The sequence below is a fragment of the Astyanax mexicanus genome, chromosome 4 (genome assembly GCF_023375975.1).
Source record: "Astyanax mexicanus isolate ESR-SI-001 chromosome 4, AstMex3_surface, whole genome shotgun sequence".
Lineage (NCBI taxonomy): Eukaryota > Metazoa > Chordata > Actinopteri > Characiformes > Acestrorhamphidae > Astyanax > Astyanax mexicanus.
The window spans coordinates 18499485-18519965 of record NC_064411.1 but is presented as its reverse complement, the minus strand read 5'-3'; the positions used below and the strand labels follow the sequence as shown (position 1 = coordinate 18519965).

General features: G+C 36.5%; 2 protein-coding genes across 10 annotated transcripts in view; both read right to left on the bottom strand.

Annotated features, from left to right (window-relative positions):
* The window catches only part of LOC125801480 (gastrula zinc finger protein XlCGF49.1-like), a 280269-nt gene that overhangs the window by 190033 nt on the left and 69755 nt on the right, over positions 1 to 20481 (bottom strand). The window lies entirely within an intron of this gene.
* Positions 1 to 20481, bottom strand: part of LOC111197331 (NACHT, LRR and PYD domains-containing protein 12-like) — a 686367-nt gene that overhangs the window by 663081 nt on the left and 2805 nt on the right. For 2 of the 9 annotated variants that reach the window (XM_049476991.1, XM_049476992.1), the window contains exons 1-9: positions 14008 to 14160; positions 12241 to 12337; positions 9420 to 9527; positions 9172 to 9285; positions 5655 to 5703; positions 5274 to 5463; positions 3223 to 5023; positions 2249 to 2422; positions 1072 to 1245 (exon numbers count right to left, since the gene is read on the bottom strand). The exons of 1 other annotated variant lie outside the window; for it this stretch is intronic. In XM_049476991.1, coding sequence (XP_049332948.1) covers positions 1072 to 1245; positions 2249 to 2422; positions 3223 to 5023; positions 5274 to 5463; positions 5655 to 5703; positions 9172 to 9285; positions 9420 to 9527; positions 12241 to 12290 — 2660 coding nt within the window. In that variant the 5' untranslated portion in view covers positions 12291 to 12337; positions 14008 to 14160. Of the gene's footprint in view, positions 1 to 1071; positions 1246 to 2248; positions 2423 to 3222; positions 5024 to 5273; positions 5464 to 5654; positions 5704 to 9171; positions 9286 to 9419; positions 9528 to 12240; positions 12338 to 14007; positions 14161 to 20481 lie in introns of those variants that run through there. 6 more of the 9 variants (XM_049476984.1, XM_049476985.1, XM_049476989.1 and 3 more) reach the window with 4 other exon arrangements.

The following is a 20481-nucleotide window of genomic DNA, read 5'->3' as shown; positions in this document are numbered from 1 at the left end:
ACTCCATTAAAAAGCTCACATTAGCGAGATGTGCTACATATTCATGCACAAAGTATGATAGTTACATAGTCAGTGAGCTAGTGAATTAGATAGTTACCTATTCAGTGAACTAATGAGTTACCTAGCCAGTGAGCTAGTGAGTTAGCTAGTTACCTAATCAGTGAACTAGTGAGTTACCTACTCAGTGAGCTAGTGAGTTAACTAGTTACCTACTTTGTGCATGAAAATTTAGCAAACTAATGTGAGCTTTTTAATGGAGTGAAACAGAGAATAATATAACATAATATAATATTAAACAGAACGTTTGTATGAAATTTAATTGTAAACACAATCTGCTGCTGCTGCTGTGCACTGGAAGCTTTTTGCTCTCCGTGTTTGGAAGGACGCTTGAAATTGGCGGGGTGGGCGTGGTCAGTCCAGAACCAGCTGACCAATGGAGATTCAAGGGGAACGCCTTCTTCTAAGCCCCGCCCACCTTTTTCTCAGAAGAAAAAAAATAAGCAGAAGCAAAGGAGAGATTCCAGAAGCAAAAGTCTTTAACAGAAAAATTAAAAAACTCCACAAAAAATTCACAAAAACACAAAAATAAAAGCAAAGACTTGCAAAATCCAAACTAATATAAAGTAACCAAGTATATTTAAAAATATATATTTGCTATATATTTTATCTCTTTTGAATTTGCAAAATACAATTTTTGCTTTTGATTCCTAACATTTTGATTGCGGATTTTATTTTTTTGTGTAAAACTTTTGGCACAAACGGAGAGAGAGAGAGAGAGAGAGAGAGAGAGAAACAAAGCTCTCTATCCAGGTCTGAGCTGGAAGTCTAAACCGGATTGTTACAGCTGGACACCACATTAAACTGTTTCAGTCGTTTAAGCAGAAAAGAAATCTGCATGTTGGGTGGAGGCGGGTCAGATTACGGCAGAAGTTGGGGTCAAACTTGGTGCCGAAATAAAACTTGGGTTAAAAAAATAGTAACGCGTTACTGATTCCAACTTAATAGCGTATGTTAATGATTTAACGCTGACAGCCCTAATAATTTCAAATGAAAAATCACAGAAACACTGACCTGAGAATCTGCAGTTTACATTGTGAACTCTTCAGTCCAGCAGAGAGCAGCTCCACTCCTGAATCCTGCAGGTCGTTGTTACTGAGGTCCAGCTCTTTCAGGGAGGAGTATTCTAGATTTAAAACTGATTCCAGATTTTCACACGTCTTTCTTCCTATATTACACAAAGCTAATCTGAAAATGTAAGAATAAACACAAGCACAAATGATCTTACAATGACTTCAATGTTTAAATAACACATTTTAGTGATTTTTTAAATGTAATGTAATATGAAATATAATCAGATTAATCATGATTATAAGAAGATTTGTAATTAACTGCAATTACATTTGTTTTTCATAAGACAAGTTTTTATAGTGGATATTTAAATCTAATAAGAAGAAGGAATGTAAGAAATGTAAAATGCAATTATTAATGATGTAATTTTAAAAAATATTATATACTTGTATGTTTGAGGGGAGATAAAGCTAACGTGAGGCACTGGAATAAAGAATGCATGGTGAATTGGATTGGACTAAGGAAGTGTTTGCTATTGCACACATGCTTACAATAGGGAAAAGACCATTTAAATGGCCTGGTGGAAATATTTACAACCAGTATTCATTAATATGTACACTGTCACTTTAAGAGCTCCTTACACTACATGCACAGCCCTTTTACGTGTGTAGCTATTCTGAGAGCATAGAGAACTAGAGTGTGTGTTGTGCTTTACCACAGAGAATGCTGGACCTAGCTTCTTCCTTTTATTCAGTTATTTTTTCTGCAAGTAACAACATATATGTGGTGCTTTTGTGCTCATGTATGAACTATGTTGTATTTTTTATGCGGACATTTTATATTTTCCCTAAAACGTTCAGTGAAGAGACATGTTTGGGCATCGATCATACATGCATACATACATACATAAGAGTTAAAAGAAAAAGGAAATGTGCATAAAATAGTACAGTTACTCTTTTTGGTATTTAGTCTGTAGATGCAGTACCATGACAAATTAAAGGGCATGGAAAAGTCTGAGCAGGGAGAGATGTTTTGGGCTCCTCCCCTTTGCCAACCTGGAAAGAACATCCTGCTCAGACTAACCTTGCACAACCTTCTGTTATTTAGTTTATTTAGTTAATTGTGTTTTTATTTGTTGTCTTGTTTGTTATTTTGGTCTGTGATAACCTGAAACACTGACCTGAGAATCTGCAGTTTACATTGTGAACTCTTCAGTCCAGCAGAGAGCAGCTCCACTCCTGAATCCTGCAGGTCGTTGTTACTGAGGTCCAGCTCTTTCAGGGAGGAGTTTTCCAGGTTTAAAACTGATTCCACATTTTCACATGTCCTTACTCCAAGATTACATGAAGTTAGTCTAAAAAACAAGAATAAACAAATGATTTTACAATAAACCCAAAGAAGAATATTTGAATGGATTGACAAAGAATAGAAAACAGAATTAAACTGTGAAATGTATTGTCTATCTAAAGAGCTGGTGTTTCTTTATACTGAAATAGTTAACATGCAGAAATCTCCACTTTATTTGTGATCAGCAGGGGCATACAGTTCACCAAAAGCTCTGGGACAGATTATAATGAGTTAAAAAAGAAAAGAAAATGTTTAACAAAACAGAGAACGAACAAGGCTTTTTGGGGTATGTGAATTTATTCTATTTTCCCAGTTAAACTCTGGAGAAATATTACACCTTTTCCCACATATATATGTTAGAAATAAATACAGACACTTAAAATGTATGTTCTATATAAAATTTTTATGTTGTATTGCTAATCATCATTTCTCCAAAGCATATTGAGATATGATTTTTCAGTCAAATCACCCAGTGCTAATTTAGAGTGGATCTAAACCTGGATCTACCCTAAATTTCCTTCGGGATAAATAAAGTATCTATCTATCTGTCTATCTGTCTGTCTGTCTGTCTGTCTGCCAGAGATGTGCATTTTTTTAACAAAAACATATAACTTACCCAAAACCTTTTTTTTAAATTGTATTTAATCAGTCTAAGACAAAAACTTCATGTACTGTTTACATTTAAATGATGGTTTAATTATTATTACACACAAAGGATAATGCATGCTTATATGTGACAATGGAATCTGATTCTACACATCAGCAGTTGATTAAAAACTGTGTGAAGGACTGAATAAAAATACTCACACAGCTCTTCTGGATATTTTAACTACTGGCAGCAGCCTCAGAAGACACTCCTCTGATGGATCATATTTACTGAGGTTAAACTCCTCCAGCTCTTCTTCTGAGTTCACCAACACAAATGCCAGAGCTGACCACTGAGCAGGAGAGAGGCTGGCCTGGTGAAGACGATGGTCACCTCCTCTCCTCAGGTATTTCTGCACTTGCTGCACCAGAGAATGATCATTCAGTTCATTCAGACAGTGGAACAGATTGATGGATTTCTCTGGAGATGAGTTCTTCTCAATCTGCTTCTTGATGTATTTGATGGTTTCCTCATTGCTGTGAGAGATCCTCTCTGTCTGCGTCAGTACGACTCGTAACAGATTCTGGTTAGACTCCAGTGAGAGACCCAGGAGGAAACGAAGGAACAGGTCCAGGTGTCCACTCTCACTCTGTAAGGCTCTGTCTATGGCACTGCTGAGGAAGTCAGTCATCTTTGACTTGCTGAAGAGTTCAGATAGTTCAGTGTTTTGGTTTTTAGTGGTTTGCTGATTCAGAACGCTTCTGTCAATGAAGCAGATGAATGCATATAAAGCAGCAAGAAACTCCTGAACGCTCAGATGTACAAAGCTGAAGACCTTCCCCAGGTGCAGCTCATGTTCCTCCCTGAAGATCTGGGTACACACTCCTGAGTACACTGACACTTCTCTAAAATCGATGCCACTCTCTCTTAGATCTTCCTCATAGAAGATCAGGTTTCCTTTCTCCAGCTGCTGGAACGCCAGTTTCCCCAGAGCCAGGATACTTGTTCTAGTCTGCTGAGGATCAGGGTCACTTTTCCCACTGTACTTCTGACTCTTGTGTTTGATCTGAAAGATCAGGAAGTGTGTGAACATCTGCGTCAGGGTTTTGGGAATTTCTCCACTCTCAGCTTCACTCAGCATTCTCTCTAAAACAGTGGCTGTAATCCAGCAGAAGACCGGTATGTGGCACATGATGTAGAGGCTTCTTGAAGACCTGATGTGTGTGAAGACTTTGTTGGACAGGTCCTGATCACTGATCCTCTTACTGAAGTACTCCTGTTTCTGAGGGTCACTGAAACCCCGCACTTCTGTTACCTGATCAAAACACTCAGTAGGGATCTGACTGACCGCTGCTGGTCGAGAGGTGATCCAGAGGAGAGCAGAGGGAAGCAGATTCCCCTTGATGAGGTTTGTCAGCAGGACATCCACTGAGGTTTGCTCTTCTATATTCACCAAGTTCTTATTGTTCTGGAAATTCAGAGGCAGTTGACACTCATCCAGACCATCAAAAATGAACATGATTTTGTAGCCCTTATAATGTCTTGGTTTTAAATCTTGTGTTTCTGGGAAAAAGCTCTGAAGAAGATTCACCAGACTGAGCTTCTTCTCCTTCATCAGATTCAGCTCTCTAAAAGGAAGTGGAAATATGAAGAGAACGTCCTGATTTACTTTTCCTTCAGCCCAGTCCAGAATGAACTTCTGAACAGAGACTGTTTTTCCAATTCCAGCAACTCCTTTAGTCAGTACAGTTCTGATGGGTCGTTTCTGTTCTGGTAATGGTTTAAAGATGTCGTTGCATCTTATTGGTCTTTCCTGTGTTGTTTTTTTCCTGGATGCAGCTTCAATCTGTTTCACCTCATGTTCCTGATTGACATCTCCAACCCCTCCCTCTGTGATGTAGAGCTCTGTGTATATCTCATTTAGAAGTGCTGACTTTACATGGCCTGAGATTCCTTCATTAATTCTCTGATATTTATCCCTCAGCTTGGATTTGAGCTTTCGTTGACATGCTGGGGCTAATTCTGATAACAGAGGAAGAGAATAAGGAAAATGTAATTAGCTGTGATCTTCATGAAAGACCCCTGTGTAGAACAACTTTGATACAGTAGATAATTGTTACGTTTAAGGATACATTTGATGCTGTGACACAATAGCTTATAATTACAAAATCCAGTTAACTACTGCTTATTATTCTAATTTGAAAAGCAGAACTCCTCTGAGGAAATAAATTAGCACTAGTTGTTCCCCATTCTCATGACCCAGAACTCTTACTGCTCTCTAGTGTGTTGGCGAGGTCTGTCTGATTCATGTTCCTCAGGATGTGCAGTGTGACCTTCAGCACCCCCCCCTTCTGATCATCATCCACCTCTCCCTCAGAGCATGCTGGGTAATCTGTACTCAGGAGCTTCTTGAATGTGTTCAGCTCGTTCTCCACTAGAGAGATGAACTTCTCCTGCAGCTTCTGATTAAGAACAAACATCAGATAATCAGTAAAGCTGTTACAGTACAGAGAGAGAGATGATGACACTGATCTGAGGACAAAAGGAATTATGGATGCTCTGATGTGTAAAAGGTATTATCAAAACTTTAAAGTAAAGTTAAATTTATATGTAAAATAAATAATTCCCATCATATATATGGTTGAGTACTAACCTTGAATACGTGGTCCAGTTCTTTTCTGGAAAAGTTTTTTTTCTTCTTACTGTGGATGAACAGAAAAGCCACACTGTAATCCACATTATTAAATCAGATGATCTAAAAAAACGTGTTTCAATAAAATATGGTGAGATCATTAATAAAATAAAGAATAGCAGAAAATAACAGATACAAAGAAAAGATTAATCTGTAACTAAAATAAAACGTAAATAAATGTATCAGGAATACCAGAACCAAGAGAGACACTGATATGCGTCAAACAGTTTAAACAGTTTATTAACAAAAGGGACAAGTAGATAAGGATAGTCTAAAGCAGGCAGGGTAGTAACATAAAGCCAGCATAAACAAACAACACACCAGTAGAGAGGAGAAAGCAGGGACGGTACACAGAAAAATATACAGAAGTGGAATAAGCAGAAGGGTGGTCTAACAACAGCAACAGAAAGCAACAAACAATAAACTGAGCAAGGCAATAAGGGTAAAGAGTAAAACGAAAACGGGTCAATAAACGATAAGGCAGAATAACAAACAGATATGTGTTGTAGAAGAGCTAGGGAACCTAGATTCAATACTCAGCAACTAATAGCTGAAACTGAGGGGTATTTATACTCAAACATTCAGGTGAGCAATCAGTAGCTGTAGCTCAGTAGCTCAGCAGCAATGTGAATGTAATTAGAAAGAAAACAGCTAAAAGGTTTTCCAGAATTTCAATTAACATAGTATGTTTTAAAGTGTATTATAATTAATTCTGAATACATTACTGGTCTATGTATTGTTCTAGAACACACTCTCCCATTCCTGGATGTATGCACTCACCCCAGCAACTGAGATGATAAATATATGCACGACAGACTATGAAGTTTTATTCAATGCTATTAAAGAAACAATAAATGTCCTGTTTTCAATACACTGGAAAAATAGTTTTAGAAGCAATAATCCTAGCAAAAAAAACATTTTCCACCAGACACATAAAGCACTTTGTGGTTTTGGCCACCAGATGGCGCTAATGTGCTCTGTGTCATAAAGCTTTGAGTGGAGAATATTTTTCGTACAGTTAGGAGAAATGATTCAGTGCTTATATAAGCTTTAGTATTATACTTTTATATTATAATATTTATATATATATTATTATATATATTATATTATATATTATATATTTATTATATTTACTTTAGATATGTTAGCAGAGCAACTTCAGCAGAAGTAGCATTTATTGGATTTAATTTAGCATAAAAGAGGACAGAACAGAGCACATGTACACACATGGACAAAATTGTTGGTACCCTGCAGTTAATAAAAGAAAAACCCACAATGGTCACAAAAATAACTCGAATCTGACAAAAGTAATAATAAATAAAAATGCTATGAAAATGAACATATGAAAGTCAGATATTGCTCTTCAGCCATGCTGTAACATAATTATTTAATATATATATAAAAATCTCATGAAACAGGCCTGGGCAGAAATGATGGTACCCTTAACTTAATATTTTTTGCACAACCTTTTAAGGTAATCACTGCAATTAAATGATTCCTGCAGCTCTCAGCAGGTATTTTGGTCCACTCCTCATGAGTTAACTGCTCCTGCTGTCTCAGGTTTGAAAGAGCCTTTTCCAGACGGCTCCATGTTTCAGCTCCTTCCAAAGATGCTCAATAGGATTGAGATGGTGTGATCTGACACTGATGCTCCTCGACCTTAAGATTCACCTTTAATCTCTTTAGAAGTTTTTCTGGGCTCTTTTGTTTTAATGGGGATTGTTAATCTTTTTGTAGATTTGTGAATGAAACTATTGAGCCTATTACTTCAGATACTGAAAGCAGGGTGACCTAAAGCAAGTATTTATATTGATTCCAGCTTAAAGGTGGGTTTGCTTAGTTGTGGGGTTAAGGGCTCCTTTTTTAAAATACTTTTTTCCTTATTTGTATAAATTGTTTTGTTTTTAGGTGTCCCATTGAAGTGCCCCATTGACCGTGTCGAGGTGGCATTAAGCACACTTTCTTCCCTAGTGTCTGCTGCTGTTTTGCCTAGGCTGGTGTTTGGCCTGGGCTGTTTTGCCTATATTGTATTTAATCCGATTTGATATTTTATAATTGACTGCTCTAATTCTGCATCTAGTCCATGGGGTTGAATTATTAATTTTGTTTCTCTTCTTTATTTTCGTTTGGATTTTATTTATTTTTGATCCTAATATTTTTTTGGTTATTATTTTGTTTAATATTGTGTTATTGGGTCAACCCTGTTTGTACCCTGGGTTTTGGTGTTGAATTATGTGTTTCATTATTGATAGTGGCTTGGGTCAACTGGTATAACCTGTGATATAAATTATTAACCATCTGTCTATTTTTACTCTGTTCATAGAACTTCAGCACAACTTCTCTTACACTGGGGTTGCTGTGATGGAGTCACCTTTATTGGAGGTTTTGTAGTGTGTGTGATTTGTGTATTCTCAACTGTGAACCTAGCCTAAATAGCCCAAGTGTGCATAATTTAAATTGACATCTGATGGTAACATTTTAAAAGAATTTGCCAGCCAGTAAACTTTTATTTCCTCTTAAATGAACCTGTGTGCTATAAAGGTGTTTTCAAAGGGGTATTTGAACCATATTTCCTGAGGTGAAATTCCCCAGGTGGCGAAGTCAAGCAATTATTTATTTAAGTGTTTTTATATGGATAAATATAATCATCTGAATGTTATATTTATTTAGTATTACTTTTGTCACATTCAAGTTATTTCTGTGACCATTGTGGGGTTTTCATTCACGCTTCATTTTCCTCCAAATCTCTCTCTCTCTCTTTCCCCCATGCTCGCTCGCTTGCTCGTACACACACACACACACACACACACACACACACACACACAGCTGAAGGCAAGTGTCCTCTTTCCATTCTGTTAAAGGTGGAATATGGAGCTACTCTAGAGTTCATTTCCTCCATTAAAGCTCTCAGTTAAAATCAGTTACTCAGCAGATTAAAATAATCTCATTTATACTGATATTAGCAATACAACAAAAATAATCTAGTCAGCCAAACACAACACACTGCACAATGATTGTTGTTCCCCTTCACAGAATATTGTTGTGATTAATACAATTAAAGTTTTAATTTGATTGATATATATCTTGTATAAATATAATTTAGTTTTGCCAATCTAACACTGATGCATTTATTCAAGGATATCTGGTAGTTCACATGGTGCACTGTTCAATATTTTATTATGTTTTTTATATGACAAAATAAAAAAATATTTTGATAGTTTTTATCAGTATCACACACCCCTAATATAGATATATGTAATTCTCCAACCTGTAGCTGATATTGTAATTTACTCTCATTGTTGAAGTCAGTCAGTCTAATCTAAACCCCGCCACCCCATCACACCCAGCTGTGTACAAAGATCATTACATACAGTGAATCTCACACTGACCTCCTGTGTGTGTGTGTGTGTTTGTGTGTGTTATATGCTTTAAAAAGGTAAATTATAGAAAAAGTAAATGTAAGTGATGTTTCACTCACTGTGGGTCAGAGGACATATCTTCACTGCTGAAATCAGGACGATCCCCGATGGACGCGTCACTCTTCATAGAAACACAGCTGGGTTCTGGAGAAGCTCCTCTCTGGGTTTCAGTTCTGTTAACATTAAACACAGTGAAACTCCAGCATTTACACAGTGAAACTCCAACACACAGCACATCTTTAATAAAGATCAGGAACTGAAGACCTTCACTCTCAGAACAGAACAGTAGTTTAGTGCAGTGATGTACCGAGACCCAGAGCTTCCTCCTCCACTGCTGAACACTGGAGGTTCCCACATGGACCCGTCACTCTTCATAGACACTCCACTGGGGGCTGGAGATGCTGCTCTCTTCTCCCTGTAAACAGATCTTCATGATGATCCATGATGAGAGTAAAGTGTGGAGTAATGTGTTCCTTTACTAAAACTTATTCACAGGTTCCAGACTAACTTCTTCATAACCGTCCCAGAAGCATCCCGAAGCTTTCTGTCAGCTGCCCCAAACTGAAAAACGCTCGTCTAATAAATATACATATTTTAATTTCTTTAACAATACTGTTGAATATATTTGTGTTTGTTATGATGTCACAATGTCATCACCTGATTACATCATATTTACTATATGTATTTTATAGATCTGTGTCTAGTTATTAACATGTATTGGTAAGAGCTACACAATTACACAATTATACTGTATAATAAATTAAAAGGTATATTTTATACTGAACTCTAACAGAGATACAGATCAGGGGTACGTTTCCCAAAAGCGTAGTTGCTAACCACGTTAGCAACTTACATAGTGCGAACCTTAGTTAAGCTACTCAGGTGTTTTCCAAAACCGTGGTTCAGCTGCGTCGTTCCAACTACAGCTCTAGACCTGATGTTAGGAGCTTAGTTCCTGGAGATTAGTGCAGACGATGGACGGTAGGATTCAGAAAGCTAATAAATCACATTAATATTGCTGCACGAGGATTTTAAGATGTCAAGTGTACCTAAATATTTTTTAATGTTTGTCTTTATTACATTTATTGAGCCACTTCACTTTTACCCATGTGCGCCTATGGAAAATAATTAAATTGAGTACTCAAATGTATTTTGAAAATGTAAGTTAACTGCCCATTTTTAATGTATGTCTTTAACATTTAGCTTTATTTGGCCAACATGAATTAAGTGCTCTTTAGCTAAAATGTATTTTACAGTCTTGGAAAGATGTATGTCAATTATTCAAGCAGGCATCTCTTGAGTAAAGATAACTTGTGCTGTGAACATTTATGAATTAGTTAATAATTATTTTTTAAACTCACTGCTATATGCACTCTCTGAATAAGGGTACCAAACTGTCACTGGGGTGAAACTCTAAAATGGCTTTAACGTAAACACCTGTACCCTAAGGACCTTTGAGGGTATATCTGCATTGTTTGTACCCAGTGAATGTATCCATACAGTAGGCAGGAATGTGTCTTTTAATAATATATTTATAACAAAAAAAACTAAGTAAAAATGTCTTAAAATAAAAATGAAAATTATAGAGACATGTAATAAGCAGATGTTTTGAATTACCTAATTAATCCTCTGGAGGTAACAGGGACAGACAGAGTGTAAATAAAGAAAGCCCCATATTTAAACATGCTTTCGGTAGGATATTCGGAAAGCCTGAATCAAAATATCAGGAGACAGTTTAGAGTTATTAGGGGTGATTATAAACCTTATTTTTTTCATTGCTCATTTATTATTACTTTCATTATTATCAGCTGTCATTTACGCATTTGTAATACTCAGAAATAATGGCAAGGGGTTTCTGGTTGTTCAATGCACCCAAGAAGAACAGAATTACCATAAAAAATAATAAATAAATAAAAAATGTTTCACTGCATTGCACCAATGCATTGGCACTGGTGTTAAGAAGCACATCTCGATGGGAAGCACAATTCGACAGAACACCGCCCGCTGCACCGTCGTATGCATAGTAACACACATATCTCAGGTTTTATATTAATAAGACTCATTCAGAATGGTGATGTATTATTATTTTGTTTTTAAAATATTGCAATAGCAAATATGTGCACTGTCTGTTAAAATGAATCATTTATGTATAGCAATTATTGTGTGGATTTTACTTGCAGTTCATTGTTATTTTATTAATAGTATTGTTGTCCGATATGTTCTGGTGATAATTACAATATAAATAGCCTAAATAATAAATCTGTAACAATTTTTGGCATAGTATTTTAAAGATTGTGAGTTTTGCACGATTCCTGCTGGGAAAGTCTGGCCGAACACATCTGAAAACACCTTAGTTAAGACCACGGTGGTTCAAACCAACATAGTTTAGACTTCTGTGGTTCCAACAAAGTACGATGGTTTCGGGAAACGGTCGTACTTCAGATGTTAGTTAGTTTAACGATGCATCGCACCACGTTAGTTCAATGCTAGGCTCCGTCGTTGTACCGGAAACGCACCCCAGAACAGAATAGAACAAGTCTTTCTGTGAGAAGCTTCATTCCACAGCTTTAATAACAAACCCAATCACTTCCATCTGATCTATATAAATGCAGCACATCAGGATTTCCTCATTTCTAATGCTAATGTAAACCCAGACAGCGTGTGGTAAAATCCGAGACGGATCCTCACAATGGATCTGGTTCAGAGTTCACTTTCACTACAGACTAATCCAATCCGGATTTTGAGCAAATCGTCACATTTATGTTAAAATATATGGACCATATTTTTTTACACAAATATGCAACCACCCCATACCTTAGCAACCACCTAGCAACGGCATAATATCACTACAGCAACCACCTAATACTGTTTCTGTGGTTTGTTTATCGTTTCTGTGTTTAAATACAGATTAGAAACACATTCTACTATAAGAATAACTGGCTGGTTTGTTTAGCGTTTCTCTGTGTTTAAATACAGCACAGGGTTCTGACTCTGGTCCAGGAGATCTGGTCTGGTTCTCAATATTTTATAACTGTAAAATATGCAGATCACAGCTCCAGGATTAGAGCTGAAACCATTACAATACAAAACTTTTTTTACAAATAAAACCTATCACTTAATTTACTCACTTTAGGACAGGAGGTCCTCCTCCACTGCTGGAGTTCTGAAGATCCATCATTTACTCTTCTTCATTCACACACAGCTGAACACTGCCGACACCGACCCCTGAGAACAGATCAGCCGTTACAATAAAACCTTTATTCTTAAAATAATGACATTATCATCAGAACTGCATTAAACAAAACCTGATAAACTAACAAAACAAAACAAACAGAGAACGATACATAACAGTGTGATTTACCCTCATTACACATTATTCTACTGATTACAGAAACATTTACTGTTATTATAATTATTATAATTTAATTATTATTAGTAATATTACTGCATTACACAACATTATAAATATACACACTGTTCTATTATTATTAATGATATTATTGTTACTGAATCAGAATAGAGAGATTATTTAAGTATAATATAAAACAGCAGGATTAAAAACACTAACACACCACGTGATCTTGAGCTCCGTTGCTCCTCCTGCTGGTTGAACAGCGCTACTGCATATAAACACGCCTTTATAGCAGCTCCGTGTTTTTATCTCCCCAACAGATCAAAGTCCACATTAAGCAGTAATGCGCTTTAAACAGCATAAACTACACTGTGATCAATAAATATCAATCTATATCTGCGCATTTCTCTTCAGTTTACAGCATTATTGATCTGTTACAGCTGATTGTTCTCCAGCCGGTCTGATCTAGACCAGGGGCCTCATGTACTAAGACTTGCGTGGACTTCCTACTAAAATGTTCCGTACTCTCAGATCTGAAAAGTTCCGTACGCACAAAAAAATCCGGATTTATCAAACCGTGCGTAGGCAGAATTCCACGTACTTTCTCTTAGTACATCACAATCAACTTGAAATCAAGCGCAAATGCACGAAAGCATCACACTTGCAACGACTCCTCCCTCAATTACGCAGAGTATAATGTTATATTATTATTATTATTATTATTATTATTATTAATAATAATAATAATATTATATACGCATAGCGTATAATTACCCATGTTTTAAGTTTTATTATTCTAAGATAAATGCTTTCATTTAAATGCTTTAAATGAGTTGCCTACCAAAAAGACACACGTCACGCACTTAGCTTGTTTTCTTATGCTCTTGGAAATCTAAAACTGCTTATAAGCCAGTCATCATCATGGGCCAAAAAAACAATGGTCACGGAAAATGCGCGCTCAATGAATTCGGCCATTAGCAGTATTTTCCAGTAATGCCAACGCTGCATCTCCAACAACTCCAGCGCAAACCTGATCTAGGCTAAGTGGAAACACGTTAAACGATTATTTCTGTAAGACAATGAAACTGTCTGATTAATTTACTTTATTTTACCCAATAATGCTTACTTCAATGTGTGCATAAAGGATATCTTAAAAGTTGTAATTTCAATGCATCGCCTCTAAGTGTCGCCAAATGACAAAAACACAATACATACGCACAAAAAAAAGGCGTACGCCCAAAACAAAACTTCCGTGGGGGAACGCACTTTCACACGTTCAAGTCAAATTTAGTACATCAGACCGTGAGCGTGAAATATGGCGTACGCAATGTTTTTGTGCGTACGCACCTTTAGTACATGAGGCCCCAGGTCCAGGTCTGATCCAGGCCCGGTTCAGATCTCCATGCTGATCCTGGTTCTTCCAGTGGAATCGGACACTGAGCTGAGCTTAAAGAACCGGTTCTGGATCTGAGGAACCTTTAGAACCGGTTCTGACTTTAAGCTACACGGTTCTGTTCTACATTCTCTTCAGTTCTGAACTTACCGAGTGAATCCGGATTTCTGTCCTCTTCTAATGGCGGAGTCCCGACTTACTTTCACTCTGTCCTTCACCTGAGTCTCACCTGTCTCTCTCTAAGGTCCGCCTCCTAACTCTCACAGCGAATAGGCGCTGGGTGGGCGGAGCTATTGTTCGTTTTTGGCTACTGTCATCCAATCATATCACAGGGCTGAATGGAATGTTTTAATACTCATGAGTCTGAAGTTTCTCCCACACAGCAGTAAAACCCCCCAGTTTTCAGACCGGTGTTCTGCCGAGTTCTGCTACCCGTCCAAAAGTGCTCCTCCCCGCACTGCGCATGCTCTGACCCACATTTTATAACGTTTTCATGAGTTTTTCATGATGACTCTGTTTTCCATGACTGCATTACACAGCCTGAGCTCACTGTCATTATTTATTTAAGGGTTACATAAAAGTATATCTCAATTAAACAAATAATAAAAATAATTTAAAAACAAACTATATAACCTCTTTTATCTTAACTTCACACCAATACAGTGATTTAGGCTATTCAGTTATCCTACCTACACTCCAGCCAGGAGAATGTTCTAATATGGTTCGTTTTTTATTTTATCTTTAAATATACACTAAGGACAGGGGCGTAGGAGCGGGTTTCATATTGGGGGACACACATCTGTTAATATGAATAATAGCCCACCCTAAAGTGACTTAGAACAACATTTGTGGAATTACTTTTAATCAGAAATGAACCATCTGGTTCTGTACTCCTGTTTATTATTTGTTACATCCAAGTAAAGATCATTTTACAACCTAAACATGTCACTCCGCATTACATTTACTGTTGCTGAAAAGAAAAACATGCATGCAATTTCTGAATTATATACATATATGAAAAAAAAAAACATTTGAGTTATCACCTAATGTTTAAAATAATATAACAGATGTGATTATTATTATTATTATTATTTTATTCTATTTTTTTTTTTTTTTGTGACTAAAAGTACTTCTTATGATGGCGGTCTTTTACGTAAAAGAATGTAAACTTATGTTTCATAGAGATTTTTGGCAGAAGTTAATATAAACTTTAGATAACCCAAACCCTCCTAGTCTGTTAGTATCATAAGCTTTTACTAAAGGACCAGATATATTCCATTAGTAAATCTAAGGGGCTAAGGAATTTTAACAGGTAAACTCAATAAATGATTGTTTATTAGCTGATCAACTGGATCTGGTGAAAAACACACAATTTTAACCAGCTATCAGAAACAATCTCATCACAGTTTACATGGTTAGCTCTGGTACCTTTCAATTAGAAAAATCGCCGTGTATGCAGACGTTTTAAAATCCGCTCACTGCACCCCGCTGCTAAATAAAAAAAAAAATCCTCCACAGAGAGGGGGTTGGGGCTTCTCCACTAGCTGATTGGCTGTTTCTCCTGAGAGGTGGGGATTTCTCCCTGAACCGGCTCCATGATTGGCGCTAAGAGATTTCCCATTTACACACAGTGCTTAATGAAGCTGGCCCCTCATATCATTAGAAATGAAATAAAAATATTTCGTTGGTTAGTGCTACGTTTGTGCTGGTTTGTGCAGCAAAACATAACGTTTGTGCTGTTATCATTATTGAAATATTAAACATTTAATTTTCTTACCTGTTATGTAACACAGCCCCTCATTTGTGGCCAAATCGCACCAAAGTGGTCTCATTGGTTAGTGCTACGTTTGTGCTGGTTTGTGCAGCAAATATTAGTGTTTGTGCTGTTATTGTTATTGATTTATTAGGAAAAAAATATTGAATAGGTGTGAAGCTGGCCCCTCATATAATCAGAAATGGAATAAAAATATTTCCATTGGTTAGTGCTATGTTTGTGCAGCAAAAAATAGTGTTTGTGCTGTTATCATTATTGAGATATTAAACATTATATTTACTGTTATTGAGATATTAAACAATTAATGTATTGCCTGTTATGTAACACAGCCCCTCATCTGTGGCTAAATTGCACCAAAGTGGTCTCATTGGTTAGTGATACGTTTGTGCTGGTTTGTGCAGCAAAAAATAGTGTTTGTGCTGTTATTGTTATTGAGTTATTAGATAAAAAAATATTTAATGGGTGGCATTACCCAGCCTCCCAATAAAGCCCAAACCACACCAAAGTGGTCTCGTTCAGCAGTGCTGTAAAAATAAATGTTTCAGGTATTTTGGTTATTCAGCTACAGGGAAAACAATATTTATTTACAGACAACATCACCCAGCCCCCCTCATTCATCAGTGTTGTTAGTGCTCGTAAAAAGGGACTCAGCCCAGTTAAACGGCATTAACAGTGCAGTCTGTTAAATATATGCTTTCATATGTGCAGGAGCAATTTTTACCATGGTAAACCAGTCATGTCTCCTAAAGATTTTTCTCTGTGCTTTATTATATATAAATATTATATATAATTATATTACACATATATATTAGAAATATTTTACATAAATTAACTACTGCCTTAATAAAGCAAATTCTGGAAAGAATAATGTGAACATTAACCAAAAATAAGAACTTTGATGTGGTTTTGGCTTTATTGGGGGGCTGGGTAATGCCACCCATTACATATTTTTTACCTAATAACTCAATAACTAAAATTGCACAAACATTTATTCTAATAGCACAAACACATCACTAGAAAAACAACACCACTTTGATGAAATCTGGCCTTAGATGATGGGCTATGTTACATAAAAGGTAATACATTAAATAGTTTAATTTCTCAATAATGACAACAGTAAAAATAAAGTTTAATATCTCAATAACTATAACAGCACAAATGCAATTTTTTGCTGCACAAACCAGCACAAACATTGCACTAATCAATGGAAATATTTGTATTCCATTTCTGATTATATGAGGGGCCAGCTTTACAGCTATTCAAACACTAATATTTGCTGCACAAACCAGCACAAATGTAGCATTAACCAATGAGACCACTTTGGTACAACTTGGCTACAGATGAGGGGCTGTGTTACATAACAGGGAAGACCTATTATGTTAAATATTTCAATAACGATAACAGTAAATATAATGTTTAATATCTCAATAATTATAACAGCACAAACGTTATTTTTTGCTGCACAAACCAGCACAAACGTAGCACTAACCAATGGAAATATTTTTATTTCATTTCTAATGATAAATCCACAAATCCACTACTTCTGTAAATACACTTCAAATAATACTAAAAGCCAAGGTAGCACTGTAGGGGATAAGGCCTGTTTCTTTGGGAGGGGGTTTCTTTTCTCCTGTGTTTTGTTAGTTAGGAAGGGAGGGAAGATTTATGTATTTTTATTTCCTTTTTTTTTGTTAGGTAAGTTAGCTCTAAATTTCTAAGTTAGTTTTGTTTGTTTGTTATTTTAGGCATTTCTTATCCCTGATGTAAATGCTACTGATTATTATAAATAAATCATTTTGGCTTGTATCTCTGTGGTTGGTATCATCTTGGTCTGGGCTAAAAATGCGTGAGCGGGTGTCGTCTTAGCATATGTTACTGGTCTGGCTTTTTAGGCCGTAACAGTTAAGCAGCCAGGGTAGAATTTATACTGTTACATTGTTACTGGAGGTAGATATGCCTTATGATGTAAAAGCAGTTGCTTTTAATGTAAATGGGTTTATTAGCCCTATAAAAACGGACAGGGTGTTGAGGAGATTAAAAAGGGAAAAAAAATACTTGTCAAGGTGGTTCATAATCCCTTTAGACATGAGCTCTCACACTGAAAGCTGTAAAATGAATATTTTACCCAGGCTGTTATATCTTTTCTAAGATACACTAGTAGAAATCCCTGTGAGTCAGTGGAGGGAGTGGGACAGACAAATATCCTGATTTGTTTGAAATGGAAAGAAACCTAGAGTCTGATCTACAACATTGCAACGAAGTAAGGACAAAGGAGGATTAGCACTCCCAGATTTTAAAGAATCAATCGGCTCAAATAAAGTACCTGATCCTCTGGTACAACTAATGTAGTCAAGACCGCTAGAGCTGAGTCTGAGTCAAGACTAAGATTTTTGCGTTTGAGTCAAGACTGAGACCAGATTAAGATTTAAAAATAAAAACATTAAAATACCTTCTCTGTTCACCAAAATGATCTGTATCTCTTCTAAAACATAATCAGAAGTCACCACAAAAAGTCAGCTGAATAAAATTCTATTCATTTTCATTATAAAATGTAAAATAAAACGATCGCAATTTGCCCTCAAACAGCTCATCGCTAAGGTTAGCTAGCTTGTCGCTAAGGTTAACTAGCTCATGCTTTACTTCTCTCCCTGGTAACATTAGTATTTTAGCTAGCTCATCACTAAGATTAGCTAGCTCATTATTAGCGTTAGTTCACTCCCCAGTAACATTAGTATTTTAGCTAGCTCTTTATTAAGGTTAGCTAGCTTGTCACTAGCTTTAGTTATCTCCCTGGTAACATTAGTATTTTAGCTAGCTCATCACTAAGATTAGCTAGCTCATTATTAGCTTTAGTTCTCTCCCTGGTAACATTAGTATTTTAGCTAGCTTGTCGCTAAGGTCAGGAATGTTTCTTCTTTATTCACAAGAGTATAACTCCAGTGAGCCAGTGAAAAAAGAGCATGTTCCACTGAAGAGTTAATGTACAATTCCTAAACAGAATCACTCAAGCAGCTCCTGCTAATCTTCTGATAAGTGTAAAAGTTTGTTTACAGCAGCAGCTGCAGTTCCTAGTGAGCGCACAGTGCGCAGCGCCATGCTTTCAAAACACAGTGAATATGTGAAAATACGTCATTTTACCGCCAACAGTCAAGAGAGAAGTTTTGAATGCAAGCGCCTATTTTGTGTGTGTGTGTGTGTGTGTGTGTGTAATTATATAACTGGACGATATGGATGTTAATCAAAGTGGAGGGCCCGTTTAGATTTCACACGCAGTTTCTGTGATGATGCATACATTTCTGAGCACTTTTTAACATAAAAGTCCTCACGCTCTGTGACTAATCCCTAAACAACAAAGCATGCTGATTTAAAATAGATTTTAAAGAGAACAGCTGTGGCTAAATTGAAAGCTGTATGTTATTTTTATTTCTTAACCCTAATGGATTAAATTTCGATGGGGAAGTTCAGGATTTAAATACTTCAGTGAAAAATAGCTTTTCTTCATCTTGGGTGAGTAAGCTAGTTAATATGTATAAGACGTTTTTAAAATGGGGTTTAAACTGTATTTTGTAATTGTTGCAGGTGTATATTATTTTTTTTAAGATGATAAAAGTTAAGTTAGTTGTTTTGTATGAAGATTTTGATGTTTAGCTCCTGACTGCTGTCTGATCTGAGGGTGTCACCCCTCCCCCTCAGACATACTTAACTTCACACACACATATATATCTGAGTGTTCTCTGTCCTATCAGAGCTGCACCTCATACAGAGGACTCCGACTCGGCCGGTCTCGTCCACAGTCTTCGAGTCCACCTCACCCCGAGACCGAGACAAGATTCCAAACAAGGTCTTTGGTCTCGAGACCGGACTTGAGTACTTTAACACAACCTAAACCCCACAGTAAATCAGACTGAGAGAAAGAACAGGAAGAGTCACATTCTAAACTTCAAGCCTCCTGAACCTGACAGACTGGTTCTCATCTACTCAGCTGTTCTTAGACATTTCTGTGTAAATAAACTCAAGTCAACTCTGAACATCCAGATTCCTGACTCCTGATAAAATATACAGACTCTGATTTACAGAATCTTCCCTCTGATCATTTCTGCAGTCTGACTTTTATATCTTCTCAAATTCTGAACTGATGGATGGATACTTTTATTGATCCCGAAGGAAATTTAGCAGCCGGTAGCAGTTACACGACACAGTAGAAACAAACAGCAATAATAGGGGAGGTACAGTAAGAAAGCACAGTAAGAAATATAAGACTATAGAGGTTCTAAACTGAGATTTGAAATATTAACAATACCTTATTAGATATAAATAAAATTAAAAAATGCTGAAAGAAGAATATATACATGAATATATAAATTCATAAACTATACAAAAGTGTAAAAGTAAGCAGCCGTGGATATGAGGTAGTGCAGTAATACAGAATAAATTGAGTATAAGGGATAGCAGGGAGATGGTTCATTGGAGATCTATAGATTTATTTAACTCTATATGCACTTGACGAGCTCTCCCCTCTGTGATTTAAGTTTCTAGGAGAATTAGGGATATTTCTGCATTAATTATGCTTACTTCTGATATATCAACACTGAGAGAGAAAAGGCTACGACTATTTCCAGATCCATATCTGTAAAAAACATTTCAAACTTCCATTTATCATCATAGAAGTGGAATCTACTACTGTCTGCTTTTACAGCTGCAGAACTCTTACTGGATAATGGATGGATCACTTGTACACTGCACAGAAGAGCTTGGATCCTAACTCTACTGGCCCTCACGTCCACGGATCTATCTACTGCTCAGATACATGAAGCTAAAACCAGAACTGTGAAGAGATACAGCTCACGGCT